We start from the raw sequence: 20,092 nt of genomic DNA, 5'->3' as shown, positions 1-20,092 counted from the left end.
CACACAGGTCTGTTCTTTCCCAAACCCATCTGTTACTTTCAATGACATCAGAAGGTTTATCTAATTTTGCAAACTGGTAAGTACCAGAAACAAGGGGAATTTATTATATTCAGAAAGGAAGATCTAATTTCTGTCTCTCTGATGGTCACTGACTCATATTGAGAGCTTGAAATGTTATTTAATATCTGTCCTGATCTTTGCCTGTAGCTGGATCCATCTCTCTGAATGTCACCTGTGAGAGAAACCTAAATCCCAAGGAAATAGGAAAGTCGAAACAAATAGAAACTTAAATAGATATTTACAAAGAGCTTTTGGAGCTAGGGTTTTATTTTAAAGGAACATATAGTAATTCCAAAATGTGTCTTAACCAATCTTCTAAACCAGCCTTTACCCAAGGTGACCTTTTCTGAGGCACCAGCTGTGCAGTGTGTGTACTACATAAAGGCTCTCGGTTAAAGGGGTCGGTCAGTAAGGACTGAAATCCAGTCCAAGCTTTGCTCATTAAGCTACTCACCCAAAGCCTTCATCCACTAAGAGTGCTCACTTTTCCCTGATTCATCCACCCAGAGGAGAGTCTTCTAATTTGCACCAAGTTGCCCCAAAGGATAGCAGTACTCTAGAAATAGCAATTAGCATTTGTTTTGCTATTATTCTGTGCCTTACATGTTTTGACTCATTTAATTCTCACAACTCTATGAGAGAGGTATTATTATGATTCCCAGGTTGTAGGGTACAAAGTAGTTACATAGATGGCCCAAGGTTATGGAGCTAAGATATGAATCCAAACTGAAACATTTCTGAATTGGTATATATAAATATAAGAATGAATGAATGAATGAATGAATGAATGAATGAACGAACGAACAGATAGAGGTCTACTGGTAAGTTTGAGTCTTTCATTTGCAACCATCTAAGCTGCAGAGTTCTCAGTAAACAGACTCAGACATGGAGGTATGTGTGCAGGAAGTTTCCTGAGGTGTCTTCTCAGAATCAATATCTGTGAGGTGTAAAGGAAGCAGGGTGGGGCAGAGAGAGAAGTTGAACTGCAATGTAGTTATAATAGAGGCCTCAGCCAATTAACACACATGAAGCTTTGGAGCTGGGATGGCTCCTCAAAGTAGACCCCAGGTGAAGTAAGGGATCCCACCTTTATATTCCCCACCCTCTTTATTTCCTTGACTATCCATTGAAAGCAGATTGCTTCCAGGAAGAGACCATAACCTTGGGTGAATCTTCTCTCTTTAGCTAGGGGCAGTGCCTGGAGAGGAGTTCAGCTCAGTAAATGAATGCTTCAGTCCTAAAAGGGGCATCTCTGGGGTCCAGCCCCATACGCTACATCAGCCTATAGATTAGAAAAGTAGGACCAACTACATAACATGAGGGGAGGAGAAAGTCTACCACATTATGGCACATGATGCTAGGTAACCTTCTATCCCTTTCATACCCTACACATCTGGGTATGTGTATGGCTCCAAAGTTTATGTATACACTTGATTATATGACTATGGAAGAGCCCATCACTTGTCTATTAATTTATTCTGCACAGTCAACCAATGAAGTAGGAATGGAAGCTATTAGGATCTTCAATTCACAGGACAGAAAACTAAAGCACATAGAGATGAGTTCATTTATCTAGCATGATATGCAGTTAAGGAACAGGAGATGGAATCTCAAATCCATGGTGTATGTGCTGACAGCAGACTGTAGCCAGAAGGACTCAGGAAGATTGAAGCCTCCCGAAGGTAATGGCACTCACTCCCACACTGGGGTCTGCGTCATTCCTTAGCAACGGCATCCTTATGCTTCTTTGGAAATATTTCAAGGAAATTCATTTTTCTGGAAGCTATGTTTTCCATTGACAAGAAGGATTAAATGGGGTAAAAGAAAGGATGGTAGTTCTCATAATTCATGCAGGAAGGCTTCCTCTTTAGCTGCAAAGGACAAATCAAACACTTACAAATTTCTTTATATTCTCACTTTATATTCTAACAATGTAGTGAAAGTATAAAATTAGAAAAATTCTTTAAAAATCTCAGAAATTGTCATGTGATTTCTAGTTCCAGTCTTCGATCAGTGCCAGAAATTTAGCAATAATTCTTGCTTGGTGGTACAATCAGGCAATAATTCTTGCCTGCTGATGAGACTAGCTTCTGGGAAAATCTATTTGCCTTCATCACTGATAGTCCACACTGCCTCTCTCTAGCAACTTTCCTAATAGTCTGTCAAGGATAAAAAAGCATATCTTTGAATAAGTAAGTCTCCAGCTGGCCGGTGTGGCTCAGTGATTGAGCTTAGACCCATGAACCAGGAGATCATGGTTCAATTCCCTGTCAGGGCATATGCCTGGGTTTCAGGCTTGATCCCCAGTAGGGGGTGTGCAGGAGGCAGCAGATCAATGATTCTCTCTCATCGTTGATATTTCTATTTCTCCCTCTCCCTTCCTTACTCTGAAATCAATAAAAACATATTTTTAAAAAGAAGTTTCCATTCATATCCTTTAGTCCTAGAGGGTATGCAAAATGCATAGATATTTTTCTTTTAAATCAATCATGATCTAGGTTTTAGAAAAATTAGCTTGCTTGCTGAACCCTTGACAATGTTATTTTGCAAATTGCAGGTGCTCACTATAAAACAAATTAACTTGGCTTAATCATAAAATAAAATCTTGGTAGCAAAAGGACCTTAGTGATTAAGTAAACATACTTCTCTTTCTTTCTTGTCCGTGGGTACTAGGATGAAATTATACCTGTAAGCAACCATAGGCTTGCTCTAACCATGCTCATCAAAATAGTTAAGTCTTTGGGATGTGCCTATGGTTGTGGAGAAGGACACCGAGGGCTCTCTGGAGATCGTCTGAGACACCAGGTATTCCGAGAGAATGTAAGAGAATTAAAGTAGATTCCATTTCTTCTCCCTCATCCCTCCCTCCAACAAAAGAATGAGTCCTTTGACAATGAGGGTCAGTGTTCTCTGAAAAACATTGTATTTCATAGGGGTAAATAATGATATCTTGTGTTGGGAGGATTCCCACAAGATATCTTAAGATATCTAAAACCCAGGCCCAGGAAAGTTTAATTGGGAAAACAGTTCTGCCTCCTGTCTGGAGCAGGCCAACTCCCCGTTGGTGAAAGAGTATATAATTGGAATGTGTGCACTCTAGTTTGGAAGAACTTTGCAATGATGAATACATGTAGCAAGCTTCCAATGGTCTGTGACAAATGGCATTTTAATCACACTGGCCTGGGTACTATTTTTATTTAAGAAAAGGAGTCAACGTTTAGGACTGAATTTGTTGTTCTTACATGGATATGGAAAATGGCCCTTATTGAGACAAAAGAGGACTGTAAAAGTAGCCAGTCATGTTCTGGCTACTTTGTTTGAGAATGAACCTTGGCTTCTGTTGGAGATCATGTCCCTTTGAACTGTGTGAAACTTGAAACTCTGCACTTGGGCTTGCAAAGCATGATTCTGTAATGGAACATGGTCTCATACCAGCTCATTTCATTTGCCTCGGCTGATGGTTACTTTCCCCTTCACACTTGAGTGACAACCCATCTCCATAGCAAGTCTGAACTGGGACTGTTGCCTCAAATGTATATTTGAATTGAAATCCTAAGAAAATATTTGCCTACAATAAGAGTTTGATATGCATTTGAGTCTAAGAAACCATTTGGCATATCTTGCAGAGTTTTAGGATCATGTCAAAATCTAATGCCAGCCCATTTTAACTTGGTATTAGGTTTTGTTGTGAAATGCTCACACAGTATTAGCATGCTGTGTTTCTTTTGTAATTCATCATCTACCTCTCTATCCATGTATATATATATCATTTCGTTTATGTTCTATTATGTTGTATATCTTAGTTTATTATATGTATATGGGGGTTCTATTTCACAGTAATTAACTTCTAAATTATGAAACTTGAAAACTTTGACCAAGATCTAGATTTTGAGGCCAAAACTAAATCAAAGTAATAAGAAGGCAATAAAAAGCTGACTTCACCCCTATCTTTGCGCATGGGTGTATGACTTTTAATTCTATCACAATATGAATGAATGCCCTCAAGGCTGAAACCTTATCGCTCATCATCTAGAAGACCAGTTCTATAAAGTGAAACACTAAAATATGACGTGTGATACTTTAGTTGGAGGTAACAACTGGCTCTGATACCAGAACCTGTCTTTTTAGACTTGGAGAAAGTAGAACTAGTTCAATCGGAAGCCACTTGAGAGGCTGTTGTTAACTTCTTAGTTCACCAGGCTTTACTCTTCAAGACTACTGTGCTTCCTACCAGGATGTCCAGTTTTCTACCTTCCTGCTCAGCTTTGCTGACTTACATGGGGACTCCTCCCTTATCTTGCAGCCCAGTTTAGTATTCATTCTGGGGATTTGTGCTTATCCATGCTTAGTAAACTCATGGTTCATTCTTCAAGAGATGAAAATTTGAGAAAATTTCCCTGGGAATTTCTAATTCAGGAAGGTAGGCTTTTCCAGATTTCGAATGCATTGCATTTCCAGAGGGTACTTAACTTTTAAAATGTTAAGAATATTTCTTACCTCTACCAGATCAAGTCATCTAGACTTTCATTTTATTGTTTAATATATTTTTATTGATTTCAGAGAGGAAGATAGGAACATCAATGATGAAAGATAATCATTGATCGATGCCTCCCCTACTGGGGGTTGAGCCCATAACCCGGCATGTGCCCTGACCAGGAATCGAACCTCTTGATTCCTTGGTCAACACTCAACCACTGAGCCAGGCCAAATGGTGATATAACTGAGATTTTCTCCTGTGATATTTCTCTCAATAGAAGAGGGCAGTACCAGTGCATTCTGTCTGTGGCCTTCTGCAGCGAATGACTGTGAGTTTATTGTTCTGATGGTGGGGATTATCCCCATTCCCTTTCCAATTGGCAAAATTATTTGCTGGATCATAAGATATATAATTTTGAGGAGCTGGGCCTAGCCAACGGTCACTTATTTTTCATCTCCATGAAGCCAACTTTGATTTTAATACCAAATGTTCACATTTAAATGCAGACACATGAGTAAACAAACCAGACTTGCCTTTATTTTAAGCCTCTTTCATGTTTCAAGGATATTTTCCTCCTGACCACATAAGAGGACCCTGGATACGCACCTCCTACAAACCTCCCACCCCACCTTCATTTATCTACTTAAGTTCAAAGTAGCTGAGCACAGGTGTGGCGTGCTTCTTCCCATTGCACATAGCCAGCAAATATTCTAATCTTAGATTCCCAATCCTGTCACCTACCTAAATTTCACACTTTGAGCTTTCTTCAATGAGACCTTAAATTCTTGATCTTGGTGGAAATATTGAACCCCCACTGGCACCAGCATTAGACCTTAGCTTTGGGTTTACCTGGTGCAGCCCTTCTCAAAGCAAATGCCCTTGGACTGCTCAGCCTGTCTCTGCCCACTTCTTACTTGGACACAAGGGGCTGGCAAGCTGGCCAGCACCAGGCAGCTGGGATGGAAAGGAGCCTTTGCCTTCTGAAGGCTGCCGTCTTGGGCTAATGGTATCCTTAACTTAAGCTGGTACCTGTGACTTTTTCACTTTTCTTCCTTCCTTGCAGGCCCAGAATTGCCTCACTAAGCTGTACAAGCTAGATAAGATGCAATTCCGACAAACCATGAGGGACTATGTGAACAAGGACTCCCTCAATAATGTAGTGGACTTCTTGCATGCTTTGCTAGGATTTTGTATGGAACCGGTCACTGACAGTAAGTAAAGCTGAACCAAGTTCTAGTTCTAGGAGAAGTCGCTGTGAGGTGAAGCAGGTAGCATTTCAGAAGCACACTAAATTTATATGGATAGAGTATAGAGGAGGAAATGTGGGTGTGTGTGTGTGTGTGTGTGTGTGTGTGTGTGTAAGTGTAATAGGGTATAAACAAGAGAAGCGTGTACATCATCTTTGATGACATATTTTGGAGCCTTTCTGAGGACAGCTTACCTCAGCAAATGGGAATTGGGTGAAGCTGTGGCACCCTCACCCTTAGCCCCTCAACCCTTGCACTACTATTCCTCTCTCTCATATGACCTTCTGTTGTGTGACAACTGAGGCAGAGATCCAGGAACTAGGAAATATACTCATAGATAGTCATGTAAATGAACATCTATTATGTGCTCACCACAGTGCTTAGATATTTTTTTCACAAAATAAAACAGGCAAGAAAAAAATATATATAAATATAGTAGTAACACAATTTTGATACACACATATACGCATACAATATACCGATTTAAAAAAACAACAACAGGCAAAATGGATGTATAGACAGGCCCACAATATTTTATTTATATCTTAGCTTCATGGCTTTAAGAAAACTCCAGTGTAGAGACCTGTGTTATGGGGGGAGACCAGTGAACACCAATTACATTCGTAATAAACCAAACACCTTCAATGCCACTTGAATGCAAATGCAGTAATGAACTGAAAGTGATGTGTTTCCCAGGTTGAGGAAAATGCACATTTTCATTAGAGCCTGGGAAGAAATAACTTCTTAGTGTAGGGGGGCTATTTTTATACAATATGTGTAGTATAGTAGTCGATCAATTTATAATGAAGAGATATTTGATGGATTTAGAAAATATGGTTTCTCTGTAGAAAATGTGGAATAATGTATGTTATCAAAGCTGTTTTAAGCCAAGTGCATTACAAACAAAAACAAAAAGAAGAAAGAAAGAGAAAACAGTGAGAGTTGTGGTTGAGACTGTAAGAGAAATCTTGATTACAAATCTTTTAAACAATCTTTTTTAAGCTATTGGAGATAGAAACTATAAGCATAGACTAAACCATTTGTTTCTAATGTAAAATCTAGAGATTATCCCTTGTACATTGACACAGAAGAGAGAGGTTGATAATAAAATTGTATTACTTGAAGGTGATGAATTCCTCCTGGGATTCTTGAGAAATGGAAGTGTCTCACAGTGAATGGGCCAGCCAGACACACAGGGCCCCATCTAGTCAGTCTTGGAGCTACACACACTCTGCCCCTACAGTCCACAGTCCATAGTCCACAGGTGGCTCAAACCCCATGAGGAATTTTCTGGCAGCCCCCAAATACCTGATGTTACCCTACAAAAGGTCCATGGATTCATGAAAAACTGGTATAAAATGCCACAGAGGGTGAGGGCCTCAGTTCACTGGCATTTCACATTTCAATGAATTAGAAAGGGGTGCCCGTGAGGGAGGTTGTAGATTTTCCTTCTCTGTCTGTCCAAAGAGTCTCTGGGAGCGAGATGCTGCTGGAATTCCTTTGCAGCTCTTGGCAGGACTCAGTTCCTTCTTGTTCCCATTGCATACCTGTGTGAATGCCTCTCCAGACCCCTCCTGGCCTCTTCCCTCCCCTGCCCCACTCACCTGGTTGGCCTCACCTCACTCTACTTCTTACAAACCTAGCGATTTCCACTGAGAGCCAGTATTCTTCACCACCTACAAGACTGATCTGATTAATTTCTCCTCCAATGAGGGACCCTTTAGTAGATCTTTTTTTTTTTTTTTTAGTAGATTATTTTTTTGAATGATCACCAATTTTAAAACTACTCTAGATCTAAGTTTTTTTCTTAGGATCAACAGTTCTCTTTTCTTTGCTGAGGTTTATCAATTAAAGCACTCCATAAAGCAATGGAATATCCTATATAATAAAATAATAATATGCAAATTGTCCCCTGGACTGGGAGTTTGACCGGGAGTTGGACCAGGAGTTTGAAAAGAGGGCTGGGCAGGCTGGCCAACCACCCGTGGCCCCTCCCCGCCGGCTGGCCCGGCCTGATCGGCCCTGATCAGGCCAGGTCAGATGGACCTCACCCATGAACGAATGCGTGCACCGGGCCTCTAGTGTCGTAATAAAGACTCTGAAAGAGACTATGAATTGTTTATCTCCAAGTCCATGGTAAGGTTACTAAACCAGGGGTATCTTTAATCCTCTGTTTCGGTATTCTGTGTGCCCTTCCTTAATTCCTGGGTGCCCAGTACTTCTTTAAACTGTGTGGTTTGATGGAAACTGCCTTTAATTGGCTCCTTTGCATTCCAGACAAGGCTGGTTTTGGAAATAACTTCACCACAGTGGACAACAAATCCACAGCCCAAAATGTGGAAGGCATTATCGTCAGTGCCATGTTTAAGGCCCTCATCACACGCTGCGCTTCAACCACACATGAACTGCACAGCTCCGAGAATCTGGTGAGAAGCTCACCTTTCCTTCCCACAGGAAATCTCTGTCTCCATCAGGAAAAAGTTCTCATGTAGAGAAGAAACACTGCATTTCTTCACTCCTACAAATCATGAGAAAGAGAAGTTGAAGTCGAAAATCCCTGCTTTTCCAATGTTACCAGTAACTCACGGTGGAGCCTCAGCAACACATTTCCCTGTTACTCATCATCCTATCCCTCCTCTGACTTCTCTCCCTCCTCTGTCTCAGGGCTTCTGTGGTGGTTGGTGTAATAGTTGCAAAATACTTTGAGCCCTTCAGAAAGAAGGTGCTGGAGCGCAGCATGCTAGCTCATGAAATATTAAAAAATGTTATACCAAGCATCTTTTAAAATTATACTTACTTTAAAAATGAATGCAAATATGCTGCTGAAATAGTTGGGTTTTTCTAATTGGGGGCTGTATTCTTTTAGCTACTCTTCATAAATGACTGTGTTAATTAAGCCACTGAAGCCACAAGTAGAGCAAGCCAGGCTGTAAAAGGTTAATGCTTAATTACTACACAGGAGATTGTGTACTGAAATGTACATTCAGGCCAATAGATGTGAAGGGAGGAGATGAACTCAGGTCTACCTGGGGAGTAAAAGAGTGTTTTTCTGTTGTGCCAATTCGTTACATATTATGACTCCTAATGCAGAAATCAGTCCATCTACATATGTGGCCACTATCTGAGGAATTTACTTAAGATATTCTAAACAATTGAAACTATTCACTTATCTGGAGATAAACAGATTAAAACCCCAAACCAAAGGGAATTTACTTTTCCTGGTTGTCAAAGCCACCCCAGCAAGATCCTTGGAGCTTGAGAATAATATGGACACCACCTACGCATTCAATTTGGTCAAAGAAAGAAGTCACTTGACAAGTTGATTGTAATACATGTGAGCTCTCATACATCTTATTATAACATGTATTGTGACATCATGTATGGAAGCAATACTGCATTTCTTAATTTTCTGTAAATCATCTTCAATTTGACTTGGAACCACTCTTCCCCTAGAATGGCTGGAAGTTGAAGCTCAGTCATTCTTGGCTTCCTCCACTTCGCAGAGCAGTGCAAGTGTTAGGTGGGACCTAGGGCCTGGGGGGGGGTCCATGGGCTCCAATCATTGGTTCACACCAACTATTTCACTAGTGCTTTTGCTGCATGCACTCTGGAGAGTTTGGAACCCTTGCTTCTTGGGCCTTGCCCCTTCCATGGAGTAGCGGCCAACGAGCAGAGTGAGGGCACAGGGCCTTGCTGCCCACAGCACTGAAAGGACACTCGCCACGTTTTCCTTAGTAGCTCTCCCTTCTGCTTTTTCAAAGATCATGGGCATAATTGTCCCACCGGTCTTAGGTTTTAAAACTCAAAGCTATCAAGGTAAGTATATTTTTAGGCTTTTATGTTCTGCTTTGCCATGAATATTTCCTAAGACAAAAAAAATACAATGACAGCCTTCTTAAAGAAGGAAGAGAGGGGGAAATGCTGAGTGCAAAGCTTAATCCCCTCCCCCCAAAATGCTGCATGTATTTTTAAATATTGAATTACCAGTATATTGGTTTTAATAGCCCTGCATCATCTTAAGTTCATAGTCAAGTTCACGTTCAAATGAGGTGCAACATACATGTTATTTGTTAAATCTGTTCAGCAAAATGCATCATCCTTGAATGTTAGACTCTGTCAGAGGTGTATAGAGGACTTAACAATTTTATCACAATGATGTGGAAAATTTGGAGAAGCTAAACAGGGACTGAAATCTCTAGTATAAACAAAATTCTGATTGCATTTTGTTTTTGCAGGCATCTCTTCAGAGGTCACAATTAAGAGAGCAAAATTAAAGCTTGGGAATCCAGTGGTTAAAAGTATAAATCAGTGTCTTTCTAATGATACAGCCAACTTTCTGAATATGAAGCATGATAACCATTCTTTTTCACACTAGAATGACATGCAAGGTTCCTGGTAATGTAGCCATAGGAACAAGGGAGAGGAGGTTTACCATCGATTTTATCATAGGAAATTGTCTTCCCTTTACGATCCCAGTGCTCATCTAAGCCCAAAGAATTACCCCCTCCCCCCTTCCTATGAAAACTATACACTCACACAACTACCTTTCCTCACACTTTCCTTCTTGCTTCCAAATAGGGGCTGTATTGTGACATCCGTCAGCTGGTCCAATTTATCAAAGAGGCTCATGGGAATGTCTTCAGGAGAGTGGCCCTCAGCGCTTTACTTGACAGTGCGGAGAAGTTGGCACCAGGGAAAAGGGTGGAGGAGAATGAACCAGAATCTAAGCCTGTAGGCAGCAAAAGGTTGGAAGCTTGAGCTCTCTGAGTATAAGTGTTTGCCTGTGTCTGTAGAATATAATCTTCTGTTGCATGTCCATGTGGTTCCGAACACTGTGTGTAACTCCAGTGCAGAGTTACTTTTGCATAAATGGAATCACGGATGGTGGTCCAGCTGCAGCTTAGGAAAGGAATGAGTTTACCATCAAATAAGTCCTGTCTCTGTATGAAGCAGAGCTCAGTTGATCCCAAACTTCCATGCACTTGAACTGCCCTTCATAACTCTTACTTATGTATTTAATCTGTGTTTTGTTTCTTCTATAGAGAATATAAATTTTTGTTCAGGAAGAAAAAGCAGTTACTGCTACCATATCATCCTCTTCAGTTAAATGATATTTTTAACACATCAAAAGATGAATTGCTAAACAGAACTCTGCTGTTTTTATTTCAAATAAACATACATTTATTGTATGCCTATTTTATGAAAAATGCCACTTACAAAGATTAAAAGAAAATCCTAAACTTAAAATCCTGCCTGCAGTTAATGATTCTGTTAGCAATAGTGGAATTCTTGGGCAATAGGTAGCTGGGTCATGAGTCAAATGGTAAGGTATAAAATCCATACCAACATAGATTCTGTTGACATGGGGTTTGCAAGCCATATAGTTGTCTAGAGTGGCGTGTTGTGAACTATACGAGATACTGAGAAGTGGTGTCCTGCTCTGTTGTGATTGGTGGAATGCACCATTTGCATAGGTCAGAGGCAGGAAGCGTTGTGGATAAAGGCCAAGTGTCCTCTGCACCTGAGGAATGTCGCAGCTTCATATCTGGTCGACCCTCGCAGACTCCAGAGCAGTAAGTAGCATTGGTTTTGTGTCCAATGTAGTGGGCTGAGCACTTCCCAATGGAAGAAATTTTATTTTCCAAACTGCTGTTTGTTGATGATGTTGTTTTTTTAAACTTTGCCTTGCTTCTGCCCTTTACTTTTCATTCCCAAAGCCATTCATCTCTATAGAATCAAATAATAAATAATCAACCTCATGTCTATAGGAAGCCTCTGATATCAGTTTATCTCTACTTTTCATAATGGCAAAATCAAAAGCATCTTGAAATTAGTGTCCCCAGAAAATGTGAATATTACTGTAGACATTAAATAAACAGCCTAGGCTCATTTGCATTAATTCTTTTGATTTTTTAAAATCCTCATCTGAGGACAGTTTCATTGCTTTTTAGAGGGGGGGGGAGGGAGGGGGAGAGAGAGAGAGAGAGAGAGAGGAAGTGAGAGAGAGAGAGACAGAGAGAAGAGAGAGAGAGATGTAAGAGAGAAACAGATTGGCTGCCTCCTCCATGTTCCCCAACCAGAGCTGGGGATCGAATACCACAACCCAAGCATGTGCCCTGACCAGGAATCGAACCCATGACCTTTCTGTATGGGACAATGCTCCCACCAACTGAGCCACACTGGCCAGGGCACATTAATTCTTCTTTTGAGGACTGCTTGCACAAGTGGCATAATCAATATTTAAAATGTGTACATCCTTTTAAGTACATCATTTTACTTCCCAGAACCCTGATTTACTATTAAATAATTATCCTTCCAGAAATTCTGCAGGTAGTGGAGCTTTTATGGTATCCTCTCTCCATAGTCAAGAATATTAGTCATCAAATAGGACCTTGGTAATAATCTACTGCAAGCAAACAAAACCTTTAAAGGATAAAAAGCCCTCACAGTTGTGATAGCCCTTGAAAAATCTTAGAGACTGCCCTAAATGGGTAGAGAAACGTGAGAAGTAAATTAACTCTATAGGCCCAGGGACCATGTGAGTTTTTGCCTGCCAGGATAGCCCCAATGCCTAGATGGTGTTTGGCACATAGTAGGCACTTAATATATATTTGAATGAATAAATGACAATCAATCAATGAAAAGATAAACTTGACAGATTACCCTTAAACCTTTGTTTTCTTTAACTTTTTCAAAATTGAGGTTTAGTTTTTTCTTTAAGGAAGTCTTCAAGGAAATGGTAAAAATTCAAATGTAAGCTCTAGGAAAAAAGAAACATTAATGTGAAAAGCAAAGTTCTATAGCTGAATAGCCATAAGACTAGTTAAAAATCCTTATACACAGAATCTGTCTGAAAAAGCAGGACTTTTTTCCAAAATCATTCTAGCAATTATTGAGCTAATCTGGTAAGAATTATCTAATAGTAAATCGAATTAAGAAATAAAACCATTTATCTTCCTAGGTAATTTAGTTTTGTAGACTGCAAAATATTCTCTTTCTTCAGTATTTTGTAAACCCCACCTAATTTCTCAGCATTTAGCACCTCTCTTCTTTCCCCTCGAATGAAGATACATGTTTTACTAGGCATCTACATAAAAATTTCCACTTGAAGGGATGTCATAGAATGTCAGATATAGAACTTTTCCCTGACCTGAGTTGGCCCAGGAGATGGGCACGCCAAATGTCTTGTTTAGCATTGGAGAAAGATGGGTAGATGGATGAGTCTGCCTCCTCCTTTATCTTCTCCTTCTCTCTCCTCCCTTCCCCTCCCCTTCTTACCTTTTCTTCTCCTTCTCCCTCCTTAAATAAGTCACTTTAACTGAGTAATATAAAAAGCAGTTTTATATGCTCTTTTCTCTGAAACTACTTATTGATACACACTCATTGAACAAAGCTGATGTAGCATTTATTGAGAAAGCTGATAAATTACAGCCTCCATGAATGTTTTCCCACCCAGATCATGTAGTCATGTATCGCACATTCCCCAAAGGTAAGAAATGCTTCATGCACTGTGATCATTTTATAAAAATAACTGAGAAGTCAAGTTCAAAAACATTGATTTGATACCATATTTGATAAACAGATTTCCCTGGTTTAAAATAAGAATAAAATTCATACCATATTTGATAAACAGATTTCCCTGGTTTAAAATAAGAATAAAAGGTATTTAGTTCTCTGATGAGATTTTGAATGACAAAATATGGATCCCCATTAAATATCTCTAGAAAATCATTGCTTTACACAGTATTATCAAGTTTGGGGTAGATTCTAAATTTAACTCCAAAGCTTTTAAGCCTCAAATCCCATGAACAAATTTTTATCATGTTACTAGGTATTTCCTATAACCTTCTCTTTCCAAATTACTAAAGTCATATATGTTGTTCAAATTGATGAATGTGGAAAACACAGAAAAGCATAGAGAAAAATAGTTTTGAAACCAGAATGCCATCAACTGGAGACAATTAATGTAAACTTTTGGTATATTTTGTTGGGTACATTTTTTAGCATATATACACATAAGCTCATACTCAGACACATGTGTACATGTGTATTTTTTAAATTATTATTAACTTGGTCTTATCCTGTCTAATTTATTTGATCATTGTTTTTTAACTTTTCACTATATCTTCAACATTTTTATCAATAATTTTCTAAAATAGGATTTTAATGTCTATGGAGCATGTCATTATATGGAAGTCCCATAATTTATTTTAACTGTATCCCTAGAGTTGAACATTTAGATTGTTTTCAGTTTTTCAGTGTTGATCAATAATACCTCAGTGAGCATTTGACCCTCTTGTATGTTAGCATGTTGTCCCATCATTTCCTTGTGATAACTTCCTGGAAGTTGAATTTTTCAGTCATGGGTGTAGATATAGGGTTTGGATAACCAAATTACCTTCCAGAAAGGTTTAATCATTGTAAGGCATTGCTGGCAGTATGATAGTAACCATTGCTTTCTTTTTTACCCCCATAATGTTTGCCAACTTAATGAGTGAAAATGGGGACCTCATTTTAACCATCTTCTTTTAAAATTCCTAGTGAGATTAAAGTCTGCATAAAATTGGCCTCTTATCTCTTTTCTCTTGTGCAATGCCCTACTCAAAAATCTCTTTGAAGGTGTTCCCATTTGTTTTACTGTATAGGACTAATATTTTTACTTTTTAAAAAAATTGATTTCAGAGAGAAGAAGGTAGAGGGAGAGAGGTATAAAAACATCAGTGATGAGAGAGAATCATTGAAGGACCCTGACCAGGAATCAAACCATGACCTCGTGGTTCATGGGTTGATGCTCAACCACTGAACCACATCAGCTGCGGCAAATATTTTTACTTTTAAACCTTACTTAAGTTTCTTTGACTAAAGTAAGCCAAATAATTTGGCATTCTGAAAATAATTTAGTGAACAGTTGTTGAATGATTCATCCCTTGGGTGTGGTGATTGCATTTCATTTATTCAAGTACTTTTTGTGAGTGTTTTAATGTCAAGAATTATACTAAACTGGAGTGGGGGTGGGGAGTAAGATACAATTGTGCACATGCCTCAGGGAACTTCCAAAAGTGGTTAAATATTTACTGTCACTGTAAGTGCTGCTGCTATTATGACTCACACCTGCAGACGAATACCTGCAATAAAATTTAGTCTTTTTATTAAGGCTGAATAAGAAGTCATTTCAGTTTGACATCTGAGACATGACTGTTTTCAGGAAGAATTCAGAGAGTCAACCTTGGTCTTCCTCCTTCCACGCCCACTCTTTCCACATCCCAGCCCTTGAGAGATAAATCCTGCATGAGTTGCCTGTGTGCCATTGGCAGGGGGTTGAAAGAAATTTAGGAGAATTTCACAGTGTATCACATATTTAATTCTCGCCTCTGCTTGCTTTCAGCGATGAACAAATGCAAGGGGGAAACCTGGGGCGGAAGGATTTCTGGCGCAAGATGTTCAAATCCCAGAGTGCAGCAAGTGACACCAGCAGCCAGTCTGAGCAGGACACTTCGGAATGCACCACCGCCCACTCAGGGAACACCTCTGACCGACGCGCCCGCTCACGGTCCCGCAGAATTTCCCTTCGGAAGAAGCTGAAACTCCCCATAGGTAAAAGTATGTCTGTATTTATTTATGGATTCTCTTATTCCATGTCATGCCTGCAAACAAACTCATAATCAAAACAGAGCAATGCATGATAGGATGCAGAAAGGGAAAGCCTTCAAGGCCAAAACTGACTGCATTCATTCATTTACTCATTTAAAAAAACACACACACACAGATACTTCTCAAACTCCTAGTATGTGCTTCTACAGGGTGCAAACATTATGTTAGGCATCAGGTATTAAATGGTAAGCAAAATTACACAGTGCCCTATTTTGCAGAACTTGCAATCTAGCAGGGGTGACAGATAATCATGTAACTGAGTATAGTGGCAAACTATGGATTTTATAAAGGAAATATACACAAGGCATCAAATGCATGCAACAGTAAGACCTGGCCTTAAAGGGAGAAGGGACAGGAATCACAGAAGGTTTCTTAGAGGAAGATCTTTTTTTTCTTTTTCTTTAAAAACAAATATATATGTGTGTGTGTGTGTGTGTGTGTGTGTGTGTGTGTGTGCCCCAGCTTGACCCCAGTTTCTAGTCACATAATTTATCCTGACTCCCAGAATCCCTGTGGACAGAACAAAGAAAGGTAGGTGGTCTGAATTGTACAACCATACACTTCAAGTGTGATAATAAACAGCACTGATACTGGTCCACAGTGCTGGAGACTCAAGAGGGAATCGAAGGGTCTGGATAGAACTGGAGAAGGGGGCCGATGCTGCTTAGTTGCAGCTCATTGTTGCCAACCAGAAGTATCTATTCTCATCATGGCTAGATAAGCCAGCTTTTCAAGTGAAGTCAGAAGTCTGTGTACTTATGTGAAATCTCTCAGTTTTTAATAATAGACAACTAATTCAAAAATTATTTTATTAATACTCTATATCCAAATAAAACATATCTGCAGGCTGGATTTGGCCCTCAGCCTTCCATTCACACCTCTGGACTTTGTAACTCAAATTTCCTGTCTCTGCAGAGTTGCTGATCAGGTTTTTTGGTTTGTTTGTTTTGGTTTTTTTTTTTGATATTTTTTATTGATTTCAGAGAGGAAGGGATAGGGAGAGAGAGAGAGATAGAAACATCAATGTTGAAAGAGAATCATTGATTGGCTGCCTCCTGCACAGCCCCCACTGGGGATGGAGCTCACAACCTGGGCATGTGCCCTTGACCAGAATCGAACCTGGGATCCTTCAGTCTGCAAGCCAACACTCTATCCACTGAGCAAAACTAGCTAGGGCTGGAGGAAGATCTTAAGGGAAGGAGGAAGGAGAGCACTCTAGGTGGTAGCCATAAAATATGCAAAAATATTAGGAGGGAGAGAAATGGAAGAGCTGAGCCTAGGAGAAGAGGGGCTGCATGACATGGTAGAGTGACAGGCCAGAGCAGAGGTCCTCAAACTTTTTAAACAGGGGGCCAGTTCACTGTCCCTCAGACATTCCACACACGTGCACTGTGGGCCTGGGACGAGTCAGCTGCTAAGCAGGACAGGCAGCGGCGGCAAAAACACCTGGCGGGCCAGATAAATGTTTTCGGCGGGCCGCATGTGGCCCGCGGGCCGTAGTTTGAGGACCCCTGGGCCAGAGCATGCAGGCCAGTTTGACTCTCTACCCTAAACCCTCCATAGCCCAGGTAGGATGTTGAATAGTAGTAACATGAGCAGGTAAACTTTTTCTAAAAGATCACAGCATGGAAAGCAGATTGGAGGGAGCCCAAGTGGATAAGAGAGAGGGTGGCCCAGGTATGAGGAATGGGAGCTTGGACTGGGTATTGACCATGTAGACAGAGATAAGTGGTCAGGTTTGAGAAGTACTAAAGGGAAAATCAACGGGACTTACTGGAAGATATGAAAGTTGTCAAGGAGAACGGGATATATTATGGTTTCATTCACCTAGGAGGCTTAGGTTCTTTTAGTCCTGGTCTTACTTATTCATGTAATTTAATAGTCCAACTCTGACCATTTAGATTCAAAGCATGTACATTAAAAACAATTTCCTTTCACTTCTATTTATATCAAGCCATTCAACTTTCATTGCTTGTTGGGTACATGCTGGCATTTCTGTTTTAATCCATTTGGGAGAAAATGCTATAATGGTCTGATTTTTTAAAAAAATTATTAAATAGGGAACTGGCTGAAGCGATCCTCCCTCTCAGGCCTGGCGGATGGCGTGGAGGACCTCCTGGACATCAGCTCTGTGGACCGCCTGTCTTTCATCAGGCAGAGCTCCAAGGTAAACAGGACATTACTTCTGTGGAGGATGTTGGAGTCGCTGATGAAAAATTGTTAGGGCTGAGAAATGCTAAACACCTGGAGGGGCCAAAGAACATTGAAGAAACTCTCTTTAAGTTGAACAAATTTAGGAAACGTAGTTAGATGAGCAATGAAAACTAAGATGTCTTTAAAATATATATACACATATATATTTTAAATCCTCACCCAAGGATTTTTTCCATTGATTTTTAGAGAGAGTGGAAGAGAGAGGGAAAGACAGAGAGAAATATCAATGTAAGAGAAACACATAAATTGGTTGCATGAGCCCTAATCAGGGTCTGGGGCCGGGGAGGAGCCTGCAACCGAGGTATGTGCTCTTGACCAGGATCGAACCCAGACTCTTCAGTCCACAGGTTGACACTCTATCCACTGAGCCAAACCGGCTAGGGCTAAGATGTCTTAATAGTAGACGTTATAAAGGAAAAGTGTGGTAACATTTTTATATAAAATTATAATGCAGATATAGGTGTATGTGTGTGTGTTACTTCCTAGCTGTATTAACTTTTAACACGCATGTAAAATTCCTGATATCTCAAGCCCCTTTCCAAGAATACAGTAATTCTATAGTGATTCCTCTTACACACACACTCACACACACACTATTTATTCTTCTTCCACTACTTTTTGCATCAGCTGAGCCATTCTCCCTATTGAAGAAGATAAAGAAACTCAGGATGACTTTTCCCATTAAGTGCTTCTTCATAATACTGTTACGCAATGTAGTAGCATATGATTTGGAACAGGTAATAATTCTCAGGGAAATCCATTTCTTATAAGAGTTTTTCTTATGAATGATTCATAGCCCGACCACTGAAACTTTTAGCTTATGATCAGTTATATTTTTATAGAGAAATTATTTGCTTACATTCTTCCTTCTTTGAATCTTACTAAAACCAGTTTTCTTCTATCTCTTGTAAAAGTAATATTTTGAAATTATATAAAGAATATAGCAACATTATAAGACATTTAGAAGATATATTTATAATTCACGTTTCACATTCTTTATGCTAAAACATTGGCCAAGGATTTGAGAGTTTATGAGGCCTATAGCCTCCTTGCTTTCTTGGAAATTTTGATTACTGTTGGCTTAAGGGCAAGATTGAGAATACATCTTAATTCTTAGAAGAACCCATGTTATTGCAATTTAATTACAGTGTACTTTATAAACAAACTTATACTGGTTCTTCTATGGAGATTTGAAATCTCTATTCTGCTTTCTTTTTGGCCTGATTCTCAATTGTGGTGGTGTTATTTGTAAAGAATGAAGATGGCTTTCTGTTCCTGGTTTTCAGTTTGAATTTAATCAAAATTAAACTCTAGGAATACCTCAATTTTTTTTACTCAATTATTTTCATAGTGTCTGATTATTTTACTTTCAACCTATGACCAGGATCTTTCTTCAAATTATAGTTACAGAGTATGACTAACCAGATGTGGAAGTCAGAAGTAACCTTCATATTCTAAGCATCTTATTTTTCAAGACAAGGGTTAGAATATACACAAAGAATTGAACTTAGTCATCTGGCTACTTTCCTTTTCTTCTCAGGTCAAATTTACCAGTGCAGTGAAGCTTTCCGAAGGCGGGCCTGGGAGTGGAATGGAAAATGGAAGAGATGAAGAGGAGAATTTCTTCAAGCGTCTCGGTAAGTGTTATGCAGCCTATGAATTATATTCAGCCCAGCCTGCATGGTTCAGTGGTTGAGCATTGACCTATGAACCAGGAGGTCATGGTTAGATTCCCGGTCAGATCATATGCCTAGGTTTCCGGCTCAGTTGGAGGTCATGGTTAGATTCCCAGTCAGGGCATATGCCTAGGTTTCCGGCTCAGTCCCCGGTGTGGGGCGTGCAGGAGGCAGTCAATAGATAATTCTCTCTCATCATTGATGTTTCTGTCTCTCTCTCCTTCTCCTTTCTTCCCTGAAATCATAAGAAATGAAATATGGGAAATTTTGATAATTATATTTTAATTATATTCTGAGCCATTTTTGTATTTATGGAAATTTTCAAACATAGACCAAAAAGTTAAGAGAATGGTCCAACAGATCCTAAATATCCATCACCCACTTGCAATAATAATTAAATTTCTTTCCATATTTGCTTCATCTATCTTTTATGTTTTTTAAATGTATTTTAAAACAAATCTCAGATACCATCCATACTTTTGCCTTTATGCTGAGGCAGCAGGTGGAGAGTGGGGCCACGGGTAGGAGGAATCAGGATATCCTTGACAGAAGAAGTGAGAAAACCATTTCTGGAAATCAGATCTGTGACTTCTCAGTGAGGATCAGGAGTTGGTAACATCATAAATGAATGTCATGAGCATAAATTAAATCAAACTCTAAATCAGTGGGTGTAAGTTTTAGGTGTTGGAAGTATATTTCAGAATCCTGAGAAGGAGTGTGCGCCTGATTTTAAAAATGATATTCAACATAATAACCTTATATAAGAA

General features: G+C 39.6%; 1 protein-coding gene across 10 annotated transcripts in view; it reads left to right on the top strand.

Moving 5' to 3' along the window:
* Positions 1 to 20,092, top strand: part of UNC80 (unc-80 homolog (C. elegans)) — a 176,271-nt gene that overhangs the window by 39,459 nt on the left and 116,720 nt on the right. For 6 of the 10 annotated variants that reach the window (XM_005874188.2, XM_014546050.1, XM_014546053.1 and 3 more), the window contains exons 14-21: positions 2,734 to 2,880; positions 5,601 to 5,748; positions 8,062 to 8,210; positions 10,363 to 10,529; positions 11,259 to 11,357; positions 15,170 to 15,384; positions 17,496 to 17,602; positions 19,190 to 19,286. In XM_005874188.2, the coding sequence (XP_005874250.1) occupies positions 2,734 to 2,880; positions 5,601 to 5,748; positions 8,062 to 8,210; positions 10,363 to 10,529; positions 11,259 to 11,357; positions 15,170 to 15,384; positions 17,496 to 17,602; positions 19,190 to 19,286 (1,129 nt within the window). The remainder of the gene's footprint in view (positions 1 to 2,733; positions 2,881 to 5,600; positions 5,749 to 8,061; positions 8,211 to 10,362; positions 10,530 to 11,258; positions 11,358 to 15,169; positions 15,385 to 17,495; positions 17,603 to 19,189; positions 19,287 to 20,092) is intronic. The other 4 variants (XM_005874189.2, XM_014546049.1, XM_014546052.1 and 1 more) reach the window with 2 other exon arrangements.

Source organism: Myotis brandtii, unplaced genomic scaffold (assembly GCF_000412655.1).
Source record: "Myotis brandtii unplaced genomic scaffold, ASM41265v1 scaffold43, whole genome shotgun sequence".
Lineage (NCBI taxonomy): Eukaryota > Metazoa > Chordata > Mammalia > Chiroptera > Vespertilionidae > Myotis > Myotis brandtii.
The sequence above is the reverse complement of the archived record's forward strand: the minus strand, read 5'-3'. Positions and strand labels throughout refer to the sequence as shown.